At 44.5% G+C, this 13,860-nt stretch overlaps 1 protein-coding gene and 1 long non-coding RNA gene across 3 annotated transcripts in view; one reads left to right on the top strand and one right to left on the bottom strand.

Annotated features, from left to right (window-relative positions):
* The window catches only part of sik3 (SIK family kinase 3), a gene marked incomplete at its 3' end in the record, with an annotated part of 75,435 nt that extends 73,211 nt beyond the window's left edge, over nt 1-2,224 (bottom strand). For both annotated transcript variants that reach the window (XM_079514769.1, XM_079514770.1), the window contains exon 1: nt 1,685-2,224. In XM_079514769.1, the coding sequence (XP_079370895.1) occupies nt 1,685-2,173 (489 nt within the window). In that variant the 5' untranslated portion in view covers nt 2,174-2,224. The remainder of the gene's footprint in view (nt 1-1,684) is intronic.
* The window catches only part of LOC306932850, a 520,149-nt gene that overhangs the window by 156,859 nt on the left and 349,430 nt on the right, over nt 1-13,860 (top strand). The window lies entirely within an intron of this gene.

Here is a 13,860-nt window from a genome sequence, read left to right as displayed (position 1 = left end):
TCGACTCCCAATCCCGACGGCCTTTGCCGCGTGTGTGTCCCCCCCCCCCCCCCATTTCCTGTCAGTCTACTATCAACAAAAGGCAGAAAAAGCACAAAAAGATATCTTTACAAAAATCACACCCGTGTGAAGTGAGGGGCGCTGTTATCATCGTACATCATCATGGCATAAAATACACTACTATGCCTATTTGCTCTGACACTATGACGTAAAATTCTCCATTCATTCATTGTCAATGGGAATTTAATGTTTGATTTAATGCAAGACGAAAATCTACACTAATCGACGCTGAATACAGGAGGGGCTAAAAATATAGGTTACGCCACCTTTAATTTATGAGATTACATACCATAATGGAATTGTTTTGATGCGCCTTCGTACCACAACAAAAGAAACGTAATGTCGCCAGCTCGGGGCTCGACATAAACAAGCTATGACTAATGGTTACACTCATTCCCTCTTTCCAGTAACATTAGTCCAAAGTCACACTTAACAACTTACTAGTTTTAAGTACATTTAGACTCGAGCATCAGCTCAAACATGAAGTCAAAGACAAAGAATATATAGCCTACATATTATTATGTCTTTTAAACTTTGGCTTGTTTGTTGTTGTTGTTGTGTTTGACTAATTGACCTTAAGGGTTGAAAATGTATCAAGGTGGCAAAAACGCAACACAGCAAAGAAAATGTGTTAGTTCGACACAATTGCTCCAATGTGTGTGGGGTGGGGGTGTTCCCAGGAGGGGTGGTCCCCTCCAGCTAAATAAAATGATCGCTAGTTGGGATTAGGAACCAAATGGACCCTTTAATACCCCACAGGCCACAGCCATCTAACTCCGAGAGTAAGAACCAACATCCCAAATGTTGGTGACTTAAATAAACAGAGGGTTTTCTTTATTTTTTTTTAACACAGTAGATCAGGGGTCCCAGTCTCAAGAAGAGATAGGAAGAAATTGTATCAGATGCTGGAGGGGGGGGGGTGGGGATCCATGCAAAGAAACAGTTTGCGAAGCACTGCTGTTGTTGCTGTAATTAGCCCAGTTAGCTAACAGTAGCTATAGGTTTAGTGGAATGCTGCTACTTGCTACTAACCTCTCTCTCTCTCTCACTCTGACAGTATAAATAAATAAACAAACCTCTCTTTCTTTCCTCTGCCACATATCACAACACATCAACCTCCGACAGACAGACAGACAGGCAGACACAGACAGGACTCTGATCTGACAGTCAGCTTCTGTTTGGTTAGGGCTAGGGGGAACATTTTTTTGTTGTTTTTGTTGGGGATATTTTTGCTTCTCTCTCTCGCTCTCTCTCTCTCTCCCTCGCTCTCTCTCTCTCTCTCAAAGGGCTTTAGTATTGGCATGAGAAAACATACGTTTACATTGCCAGGCCAAAGCAAAAAGTGGAACCATACGATCAAAACAAAATGTATGTACAATTGAAAGTCAGAATCTCCAGAACACACACACACTCTCTCTCTTTCTCTCTCTCTCTGATGATGGTGGACTGACTGACACCCCCGCACCACCAGAAGCAGCAGCAAGCAGTGTCATCAAAAGCCGCTGTGTGTGTGTGTGTGTGTGTGTGTGTGTGTGTGTGTGTGTGTGTGTGTGTGTGTGTGTGTGTGTGTTATTATTATTATTATCATCATCATCATCATGATGACCACCACAGCTCTCCTTACCTTGGCCTTGGTGATGACGTGCGTGGCCAGCTTGACCACGGCGAAGTTCCCCTTGCCGATGGTCCGCTCGATCTCGTAGGAGCCCACCCGGGCCGGAGGGGGCCTGCTGCCGTCGGCCGCCGCGGCGGGGCCGCCGGCCGGGGAGGCCGAGGAGGAGGAGGCCGGGTGGGGGTGAGGGTGGCCCGGGCCGGGGCTGCTGAGGACCGTGGCGGCGCTCCGGCTGCTTATTATGCCCCCGGAGGACGAGGGCTGGGGCTGGGGCTGCGTCGTGGCCCCTCCTCGGTGTTGGTGGTGTTGGGAGTGGGAGTGGGAGCCGTGGTGCTGTTGGTGTTGGTGGTGGGGGTGGGCCGAGCTGGGCCGCTGCTGGACGCCGGGGACGGGGTGGTGATGCCCCGCGGTGGTCCCGGGTGGAGGAGCTGGAGGAGCGGCGGCGCTGGCCGCCGCGGCGGCAGCAGCAGCGGTGGTCGCTCCGCTAGACACGGCCGCCATCTTGTCCTCTCTCTCTCTCTCTCTCTCTCGCTCTCACTCTCTCTCTCTCTCTCTGCGGGGAAACAACAAGCGGAGCGGAGAGCGCGCGGCGCGCGCACGACGAGGCACGCGCGGGGTTGCCAGGCGTTGTGAGAGAAACAAGCATGGGTCTATGAAAACAAGGCCCCAAAAGAAGGCAGCGGCCCCGCTTCGCCCTTGGCCTTAATTACCTTTAAGTCAGAATGATTGATTGATTAATTGATTGATTGATTGATTGATTGATTGATTGATTGATTGATTGATTGATTGATTGATTGATTGACTGCTAAGGATAGAATAAAACAAGAAAAAGCACTAACTAAGACTTGTTTACATAACAAGGGTGAGGGTCCTCCAACATGTTACATATAGCAGATGCGTAATGACGTGAGCTTGTAGATCTGCTATTTTCAGGGGGGAAAAAATATTGAAGAATATTTTTGAAACAGATTGATTGATTGATTGATTGATTGATTGATTGATTGATTGATTGATTACTACAGTTTCTATGTATTTTTTGCTGTGGAGCCAATCTCCAAATATTTTGTTCCAGTGACCCACAGAAACAAAGACTTTAGTTAGGCCTAAAAAGTTTCACTTTAAATGAGTATATTATATTATATTATATTATATTATATTATATTATATTATATTCACCCAGTTCACACGGGTGTGATTTCATTACGTCAGACATTACGTCAGACCACAGCTGATCAGTCTATAAAAGACCTTACACCACTCAGTTCACACGGGTGTGATTTTATTATATTATATTATATTCAAAGATTTGCAGGAATTTTCGAACTCAAAGTGTATTGTCTAAAGTTGTTTAAACATGTGGTTCTCAAAGTGGGGTCCCCAGCTAAATGATAGATAGTTAGGACTTAGGAACCAAATGGACCAAATAGACCCTACAGGTCTGTAACTCTGAGAGTGTACAAATGGAACCAAATGGACCCTTACAGGTCTGTAATCCTGAGAGTGTACAAATGAAACCATGCAAATGGACCCTTACAGGTCTGTAACCCTGGCCTGAGAGTGTACAAATGGAACCAAATGGACTCTTACAGGTCTGTATGTAACCCTGAGAGTGTACAAATGGAACCAAATGAAAAACAAGCCCCAAAGTCGCTTATAACGGGGAGACGTGGCAACGCTGGCACGAGCCTGCCTGGCGCAGTGAGCGCGCATGCGGCGCGGGGCCACGCCCCCACACACAGACCCCGAGTGCCTGCGTCATTTTACGCAGTGGTTGGAAAGTAACGGAAAGTACTTTTGAGTAGCTACGTTTACGTCAATTAAGTTAATAACATGTAGTAACTTGCATCTACTCGCGTAGGCCTTAATCTAATAAAAAGAGAATGAATACAAAAAAAAGTACAAAAGAGAAGAGAAATAGTCAGAGTGCTTGATTGATTCAAGTAGGCCTATTTATTAACAGTAGCCTAGCCTATATGAATAATAGGTACATTTCAAACGAAAGTAGGCCTATAGGCCTACGACTGTCACTCAATACAAAAACTGTGGACGACACCATGATTACACTTGTTTACAACAACAGCTAGGGTCCGTCCACCATTTTCAATTCATCAGAACATTTAGAGACTACAAATATACACTTCTATATAATAAACAAGAAATCATCATAAGGAAGTAAAAAATCACACCCGTGTGAACTGAGTGGTGTAAGGTCTTATATAGCCTGATCAACTGTGGTCTGACATAATGTCTGACGTAATGAAATCACACCCGTGTGAACTGGGTGACCATTGCAACCATGCTCATTTTTTGGTACGAACAGACACGTAAACTAACAAAGCCAGTTGTAGGAGTGGTTTACACCACTCAATTTGGTACGAACAGACACGTAAACTAACAAAGCCAGTTGTAGGAGTGGTTTACACCACTCAAAAAGGGAAAAAACATATACAGTAAGGGTTTAAATATATACCTAAAATTGTAATAGCTTTCCTTTTTGAGTGGTGTAAACCACTCCTACGACTGGCTTTGTTAGTTTACGTGTCTGTCTGTCTGTCTGTTCATACCAAAAAATGAGCATGGTTGCTACGGTCACCCAGTTCACCCGGGTGTGATTTCATTACGTCAGATCAGAGCTGATCAGGCTATATAACACCTTACACCACTCAGTTCACACGGGTGTGATTTTTTATATATAGTAGGTGCTTTGAAATGTTACGCCGTTTTTATTTTTTTACTCCATTACACAAATATTCTGTAGGCATATTTCACATCTTTAGTTACAAGTTACTTTGCCGATTTAGATTATTATTACAAAACATATAAATTATATATTTTCAAAATGTTCAACTTACTTAATGTTTTTCAGATTAACACTTTATTATTTATGTATTATTTACAAACTTACACATGCCCCCAACTCCATCCCCAAGCTTTTTAGTAACTTTCAAATTCTCAAGTCCACAAATACAACACTAGACAGGCTACTCATCTCCATCCCCCCCATAGGTATAGAGGCCTGTATAACTTATATTAAGCCCCCAGGGCTTCTTGTCTCCTGGCACTTTCCCTTTTTGAGTGGTGCAACCCACTCCCTTACGGAGCTATGTGTGTGGCTGGGTGGGTAGCTGGCTGGGTGGCTGGGTGTCTGGGTATGAGCATGAAAACAGCATGGCTGTTTTTCACCACCTGTGCGCAACCTAACACACACACAAACACACACGCACATATTAACTGTATATATGATGATTTCGAGTGTGCCAGTACAGTACTACAGTGACAGTACAGTACAGTAGGGTACGGACCCCCACACGGTAACTCTGTCATTTCTCAACCGTTTCGGACGTGGGGCGGCTCGCCGGAACCGGCCCGGCCCCATGGGCGCATCCCCTGGTTGTTCCGGGGACCCCCAGGGGACTCCCGGAGACCCCCACATGGTAACTCTCATTTCTCTACCGTTTCGGACGTGGGGCGGCTTGCCGGAACCGGGCCGGCACCCTAGCCGTGGTCCTGTGGGTCTGGAACTTCCGGGGACTCCCACACGGAGTTGCACCACTCACTTCACACAGGTGTGATTTTTATTTATTGGGCGCTAGCCCTTCCTATACACAGGTTTAATGTTTGTCTTTAGTAACAAAAGACAAACATTAAACCTGTGTATAGGAAACAAACAATGTTCCGAAGCCCCAGGAACGCGCCCAGGGGGCCGGGCCGGTTCCTGCGTGCCGCCCCACGTCCGAAACGGTTGAGAAATGACAGAGTTATTGTGTGCCGGTCCCTCTACTGTACCCTCTACTGTACTGTACTGTACTGTCACTGTACTGTCACTGTACTGGCACACCCGAAAGCATATACAGTTAATATGTGCGTGTGTGTTTGTGTGTGTGTTAGGTTGCGCACAGGTGGTGAAAAACAACCATGCTGTTTTCGTGCTCATAGCCACCCACCCAGCCACACACATAGCTCCGTAAGGGAGTGATTGCACCACTCAAAAACATTTGTGATCCCTATTTTAGAAAATCAGACCGGTCTGAACTGAGTGGTGCTGTACTGTACTTGTGCTGTGTGTGTGTGTGTGTGTGTGTGTGTGTGTGTGTGTGTGTGCGTGCGTGCGTGCGTGCGTGCGTGCGTGCGTGCGTGCGTGCGTGCGTGCGTGCGTGCGTGCGTGCGTGCGTGCGTGCGTGCGTGCGTGCGTGCGTGCGTGCATGTTAGGCTGCGCAACAGTGACACTTGGTGGTCAACAAACGCTATTTCCGTGCTTGGACACGTACACATAGACTATAGACATAGCCTTATCAGACAACGTCAGTCAGTGCAGGCACACTGTATAGCGTCACGAAGATGCCAAAAGCCGCTCATGGCAGGCGTCTCTTCCTGGTTTTTAGACAGCTGGTGGATGGAAACGAAGCTCTACCCACGTGGCAGAATGCCGCGGGGGCAAGCTTTTCCGGGAATCTGGCCGACGCGCCATTCTGCCGTGTAGGGTGGAGCTTCATTTCCATCCACCAGCTGTCTAAAAACCAGGAAGAGACGTCTGCCATGAGCGGCTTTTTGCCGCGCATGGAAGCCCAAGTGTGCTTACACCCTTTGCCGGCGCTGCAAATTGTCGCGTGGGTGGAGCTTCATTTCCATTCACTAGCTGTCTAAAAACCAGGAAGAGACACCTGCCGACCGCGGCTTTTGGCATCTTCGTGACTCGACTGTCGGGAAGCACCTAGACTGGGTGTAAACACACGTGGGCGTCAACGTAAGCTCACAAGTCACAACAGTCACATCCGCGACGCGATATGAGCTTGTATCAGCTGTTCTCGGCGCGCAATACTGTTGCGCAATGAAGTATAATGCGTGCACCACACTAGCCAACACACAAGATGAGGTTGAATGAACTGAAACCAGCCCTCCACAAAACAACAGGTTTGGAGATCTGTTGGGAATTGATTACATCATGAAACACCTGTGCGACCAGTCCCAATGTTTGTAAACAAATAATTGGTATAGGGACATACAGTATAGGGACACACATTGCTGTCTAGGAGTGGTTAGCACCACTCAAAAAGTGTCTTTTAGCCGGGGAGCCATGCAGTCACTCAAAATTTGAGAGGACCTGTGATGTCATGACATACTTTTTATTTGTGGTTTTTCTATTAATTTGGTCATTAAGGTCCACAGAATGAGAGGTCTGCTCTGCCGGAAACATCGCGAAAAATGGTTATGGCCATTTTTGTATACAACACCATAGACAATAATTATAAGGTGAAAATTTCCAAATTTCATCATGCTTTAAGTAGCATTTGACATGTCAAACTATAGGGGGTTTTCATGATTCTGAATCTATTCCAAGTATTAGTTTTATAGAGTTTTTGCCACAGTCCTTGGCCGAAAAATGTCCATAGCCGCCATCACAAATGTGATGAGGTCAGCACATTTGGGCACATTTGGGCAAGTGGCTATGGCCGAATTTAGGCCAAGGAGTGGTTTTCGTGCAAAACTAATGCTTGGAATGGATTTAGAATCATGAAAAACCCCTAGTTTTGTCCCAAAGTGACTCCAAACAAAATGCTGCTATTTGTTTCAAAAAAGCTTGCATAACATGTATATAACAATGCAATGTGACTATTTACAAAAATGATGTACCTCCAGGAGGTACATCATTTTGGTCATGGAGTTGTTTTAACTTTCATTATCCCTGAATTTTACACAATTTTACATCTAATCACTTGGTTACCTACTCTCCATAAACAACTACACTTTAGAAACAAGCTCAAATAATCAACTATACTTTATTTTTGTCATACATTTTTATTAACATGTTATAAATGATTATAAAATTGGTACAGTATACTTTTACAATTTATCCAGGGAGCTGTTTACAATTGTCTTCTAAGAACACATTACAAATAACACAAGTGCTTACTGTAGTTAATTAAACAGAGAGGACTGGAGTCAATTGGGTTATATTATTTTTAACACTAATTTGAAGCTGTCAAAATCTGACAGACTTCTGGCAGTCATGGTCACGCCCACCTTTTTGTAACGCCCACTTCCGGCCACGCCCACAAAAAGGACCCCCCCATGTAATTTGCCAGGTAGGCTCCACTGTACATCCTTTATACTTACCATCCCCATTTTCAACCTTTTTTATTGTATTTTGACACTTGTAAGCATTATGTTTTTCTAATGCCAAACAAGCTCCTTTGAATTGAATTGGAATCTCTCTCTCTCTCTCTCTCTCTCTCTCTCTCTCTCTCTCTCTCTCTCTCTCTCTCTCGCTCTCTCTCGCTCTCTCTCTCTCTCTCTCTCTCTCTCTCTCTCTCTCTCTCTCTCTCTCTCTCTCTCTCTCTCTCCCTCTCCCTCCGTTGGAGCGCCCTCTCCAGGTTGTAAGTATAAGTAACCATGGCAACACGTGAGCGTAACACATGACTTCATCCTCCGTCCACAGAAACGTATTGCGGTTGTCATGACGACCATCAAGTGCGCATTGGCCCCCGTGATTCGGTGGAGACTATAGAGAGGAGAGGGAAAAAAAGGAAAGTGCCTCAATCTGCATGATAACAACGCACGCACGCACGCACGCACGCATACACACACGCACACACACACACACACAAAAAAAACACAGTTTGTATTTAAACCAAACTTACCGCTGTAATGATGTGGAGACTCGTCTTGTTGTCTGATATACTCCACAGCAGACCAAACTCACCCACACATATGTCTGTACGCCTTTAAATGTTATGATGAATTTAAAATGGGGGACCCTGATGTAAACAAGTCTTTCTTATTAGTTATTACTAGTGCTTTATCATGGTTTCGTCCACAAAGTATAGCAGTTTTTGTATTGGCTTAATTGTGCTTTCGGTTGAAATGTATACCCATATTCCGCATAGAAATAACATGAAATGTACCCAGTCTACATAGCCTACTGTGAAATGATAACCGAACAGATAATATACCGATTCTACATACTGTGAAATACAATGAAATGTACCCATTCTACACTGTGAAATAAAATGAAATGTACCCATTCTGCATACTGTGAAATAAAATGAAATGTACCCATTCTGCATACTGTGAAATAAAATGAAATGTACCCATTCTGCATACTGTGAAATAAAATGAAATGTACCCATTCTACATACTGTGAAATAAAATGAAATGTACCCATTCTACATACTGTGAAATAAAATGAAATGTACCCATTCTACATGAAATAAAATGAAATGTACCGATTACATACTGTGAAATAAAATGAAATGTACCGATTACATACTGTGAAATAAAATGAAATGTACCCATTCTACATACTGTGAAATAAAATGAAACGTACCCATTCTACATACTGTGAAATAAAATGAAATGTACCCATTCTACATACTAGTCGACTAAATCCACAGTTGATTTAGTCGACTAAAATGTATTTTGTTGGGCCTTGATGCCGTCGTAATGACTGTTTTTTCACTTGCTGAAAATAGCCGATCTACAAGCTCACATGCAACGTGTCGCAGTGCGACGCGTTGCATGCGAGCTTGTAGATCGGCTATTTTCAGCATGCAACCAAGCGTAAAATGACTTATACTGGATCTCTTGTCCACTAGTGCCTTCCTAACAAACGCCTGACGAAACGCCTTTGTCAATATATACTTAGTCTTAGTTTTAGTCATCATAGCTTAGTTTTAATTTAGTTTCCATTAAGTTTTCGTCAGTGGAAAAAGGTAGTCGACGAACATTTTTCATTTTAGTTTTAGTCGACGAAATCAACACTGTCTTCAACAATGGGTGCTCTCTGGTACAACTGGGTGACAGAATTGATGCAAAAAAGACGAGACCAAGGCACTCTTGTATGAGACGGTAAAAAAACCATTAATATAAAGTGGCTAATGCATAGCAAAAGTTAAAATGCGTTGCGTCTAACTGCCTTCATCAGGGTGACTCAACTCAATGGAGCCCAGCAAGGCTATCAAGTCAAATCCGATTCAAATCTGATTTTCTTCTCAAATCCGATCTTTTGGCCCGACCTTTCACACTGCCAAATGTGCTGACATCATCACATTTTGGCAAGTTGCTATGGCCAGATTTAGCCCAATGAGTGTTTTTATGCAAAACTAATGCTTGGAATGGATTCAGCATCATGAAAACCCCCTAGTTTGATATGTCACATGCTACTTAAAGCATAAGAAAATTTAGAAATATTGCCTTATAATAGGATGTCAATGGTGACCATACTGTACAGGCCATTTTCAACACTTTCCCCTCAGACAATTCCAGGCAACCTTTTTTCTGTTATTCAGGATATATTGAAGATGCAAAATCAGTTGAGTTTGGGTTTTTTTCAATTAGTTAGAGGTCAAATTACATTATTACTGGACTATCTGTGTGTTTGGACTGGAAGCAAACTCTAAATGGAACCAATCTGATTTAGATCAGGTCGTTGTTGCAATTTCAGACTGAGATGGATCACCTCAAATCAGATCTGAAACCACCTCTGAATGTGGTTGTGTATGTGACCTGTCAGCATTTAGACTTATTTAAACAAATCAGATTCCAATCTGAATGTGGCACAGATCTGATTCGGGCTAGATTTGGCTGCCAGAGTAAATGAGGCCTCAGAGCAGAAAGTCTGCTAAATGACCACACTGTTCATTGTAACAGGTATTGGTTCATGTGGGTTCACACTGCCCTCCAGTGGCCGAACAGAGCAATGGCCACATTACCTCGAGCTCCATATGCACATAATTATGTTTGATGTAACGAACATTCACACATAAAAGCAGAACACAAGCACCAAAACGACATCATGATTAATAATAAATGATAACATATAATGGTAAATGACCCCCATCTGGAAATTATTTGTTCCAGGGACACCCATGCAGAAGAGTAGATTTGTGTTATTAAAAAACTGTTAAAAAAAATCAGATCTACAAGCTCTCGTGCCGTGCTGTGAGCTTATAAATTATACATCTATGTTTGAATAGCCGAAATATAAATAAATGGATACATTTGTTGAAATTGTATTAACACATTTAGCTGGGGACCCCCTGGAACCCCCTGAAGGACCCCTGGGGGTCCCCGGACCCCACTTTGAGAAGCGCCGCCTCAGTGCACCTTGACAAACTCACCCAAAAGTACATAGAAATAAAAACCAGACACACTTCTATCATCAATAAACATTTATTTGATGTTATCGTTTCAGAAATGCTTACAGAGCATTAGGAATATAAAATGTGTAGCTGCTTATGAATGCTAGACATTTACAATGTAGGCTATACTTTAATACATCAATATTGTAACAAGAACATTACAGTGTACAACCTTTTTTTCTTTTTCTTTTTTTTTAATATGAAATAAAATACATGGTAAACCTCACGCATTAGAAGGACAATGGCCCAATCCCAATCCGCTCCCTGATTTAGCTGCGAGGGCTTGAGGGATGTCCCATTTGAAATCGGTAACAGCCTGGGCACACTTGAACTTCCATGCGCGGCCAAAGGAAGCTGTGTTTTGCATCATCTCCGGCTTTTTAGACAGCTGGTGGATGGAAATGAAGCTCCACCCACGCGGTAGAATGCCGCTGGGGCAAGCTTTCCGGGAATCTGGCCGACGCAGCAATCTGCTAACCTGACTCCAGCAATCTGCCGCGTGGGTGGAGCTTCATTTCCAGAGAGAGACTCGCTGTAAGGTAAGCACCGGACCAGGGCTAAACTTTACTATAATAGTTGTAAAAGGTAACTTTACCATCCTCTGTGACAGAAGCACATGGGACATGGACAGGAGCTTGTCTCGTAGTAAACTTTGTTTTACTGCAAAATATACTCACTTTTTACTTTCGATTTCAGCCGTGGGTTTATAATAATAATAATAATACCTAAACTGTGTGTCTGTGTGTGAGCTGTTGGGCCACTAGATGTCGCTGTTGCCTCTCAAACCAGAACAGGCTTTCCAACACTCAACAGATACCCACTAGTCCAGTGGTTCCTAAAGTGGGGTCCGGGGACCCCTAGGGGTCATTGAGGGAGTTCCAGGGGGTCCACAGCTAAATTATTGTTTGGAACCAAATGGACCCTTATGGGTTCCGCGGGCTAATGAGTGTCATTGTGGGGGTCCTTGACATGAAAAAGGTTTGGGAACCACTGCACTAGTCCAGTCTCTGTTACGGTTTTGATTGATTGATTGATTGATTGATTGATTGTGTTATTGACAGATTGTCGAGTGTGTACAGTTCAAGGAAGTATAGCCTACAGGTCAATACAAAAACTGCTACTAGGATAAAACCTGCATGAAAAAGCACTAAGACTTGTTTACATCAGGGTCCTGCATGCATTTTCAATTCATCAGAATATTTAAAGACTAAAATATACACACAAAAAACACCCATGTGAAGTGAGGGGCGTTCTTATCATCGTACGTCATCATACATTGATTGATTGATTGATTGATTGAAATATTTATTAACAGTTTGCAGAATTACAGTACATTTCAAGCACAAACTCAATACAAAGACTAGCTGTTAACTGTGAGTGGACGACCCAATTAAGCATTACACTTGTTTACAAGAGGGTCCACCTTGTTCAATTCATCAAAACATTTAGAGACGTACAAATAGACACTTCTATATAGTCAAAGAACAGAACAGGAATTCATCATAAAGGAGGTAAAAAGGGAAAAGAAACATATACAGTGAGGGGAAAAAGGGGTGGGGGGGATTCAGATTTTACGGGGGCCAGTTTCGAATTGCAGCCGTCCGTGGGTGCCCTTTGTGCCCTTTGAATTACATTCTAAAATACAATACAAATACAATTCTGGCCAATCACAATTTGCGTCCTCACTTTTGTCTTCAATGTTTGTGTTTTCACACTTTGCATAGACTGGGCTCCATTACATTCACACATTCACACACCGATGGCAGAGGAAACCATGCAAGACACCGCAACTCTGGGGGAGAGCCGAGGATCGAACCGGGAACCTCGCGGTTGCCATCCGGCCACTCTATCCCTGAGTCACTACTACTACTATGCTTGTGGTTTCCGAGGCCACCGTCGCCCTACATGTCTCAAATAAGCAATTACACTTTAAAAACAATCAAAGCCCCCCCCCAAAAAATACAACCACGGAACCACCGATATTTAACAAGCAACTTTACAGATAACAGGCAGACATGGCAACCCGGTTCCCAGCACAGTTAGTCTGCGTGACTGCGTCACTGTCTGTGTTTCTATCCTCCAACACAGTGCCAAAACCAAAACAATTAACCCCCATTTTGGAAGTCACAAAAGTGACAAGTCACAAAACTATTCCAACATTTTTCAAAAGTATTTCATAAATAAAATAAAATAAATAGAATGAGTGACAATAGCTGATCTACACGCTCACAAGGTGGCAAAAAGCGACGCTCTGTGAGCTTGTAGATCGTCTTTGTTCACTTTGAGTCCGGGGGAAAAAAAGGAGAGGAGAGGAGAGGAGAGGGGAGGGGAGGGGAGGGGAGGGGAGAGGAGAGGAGAGGAGAGGAGAGGAGAGGAGAGGAGAGGAGAGGAGAGGGGAGGGGAGAGGAGAGGAGAGGAGAGGAGAGGAGAGGAGAGGGGAGGGGAGGGGAGGGGAGAGGAGAGGAGAGGAGAGGGGAGGGGAGGGGAGGGGAGGGGAGAGGAGAGGAGAGGAGAGGAGAGGAGAGGAGAGGAGAGGAGAGGAGAGGAGAGGAGAGGGGAGGGGAGAGGAGAGGAGAGGAGAGGAGAGGAGAGGGGAGGGGAGGGGAGGGGAGGGGAGAGGAGAGGAGAGGAGAGGGGAGGGGAGGGGAGAGGAGAGGAGAGGAGAGGAGAGGAGAGGAGAGGAGAGGAGAGGGGAGGGGAGGGGAGAGGAGAGGAGAGGAGAGGGGAGGGGAGGGGAGGGGAGAGGAGAGGAGAGGAGAGGAGAGGAGAGGAGAGGAGAGGAGAGGAGAGGAGAGGAGAGGAGAGGAGAGGAGAGGAGAGGAGAGGAGAGGTATTCATGGTGAAAAGAATTTGGAGAATTTTCTCTGACCGAACCAATGCTGGCTGTCTGTCTGTCTGTGTCTGTCTGTCTGTCTGTCTGTCTCTGCCTGCCTGCTCACTCCCGGGAACAACTCTACCCAAATAAGGCTGGGCTTTTTCACCAGGCCAAGACACACGGGCGGGCGGGCAAGAGAGAGAGAGAGAGAGAGAGAGAGAGAGAGAGAGAGAGAG

This window comes from Electrona antarctica (assembly GCF_951216825.1).
Source record: "Electrona antarctica genome assembly, chromosome: 11".
In the NCBI taxonomy this organism is placed as follows: domain Eukaryota; kingdom Metazoa; phylum Chordata; class Actinopteri; order Myctophiformes; family Myctophidae; genus Electrona; species Electrona antarctica.
Note: the sequence above shows the minus strand (reverse complement) of the source record. Positions and strands in the feature narration are given on the sequence as shown.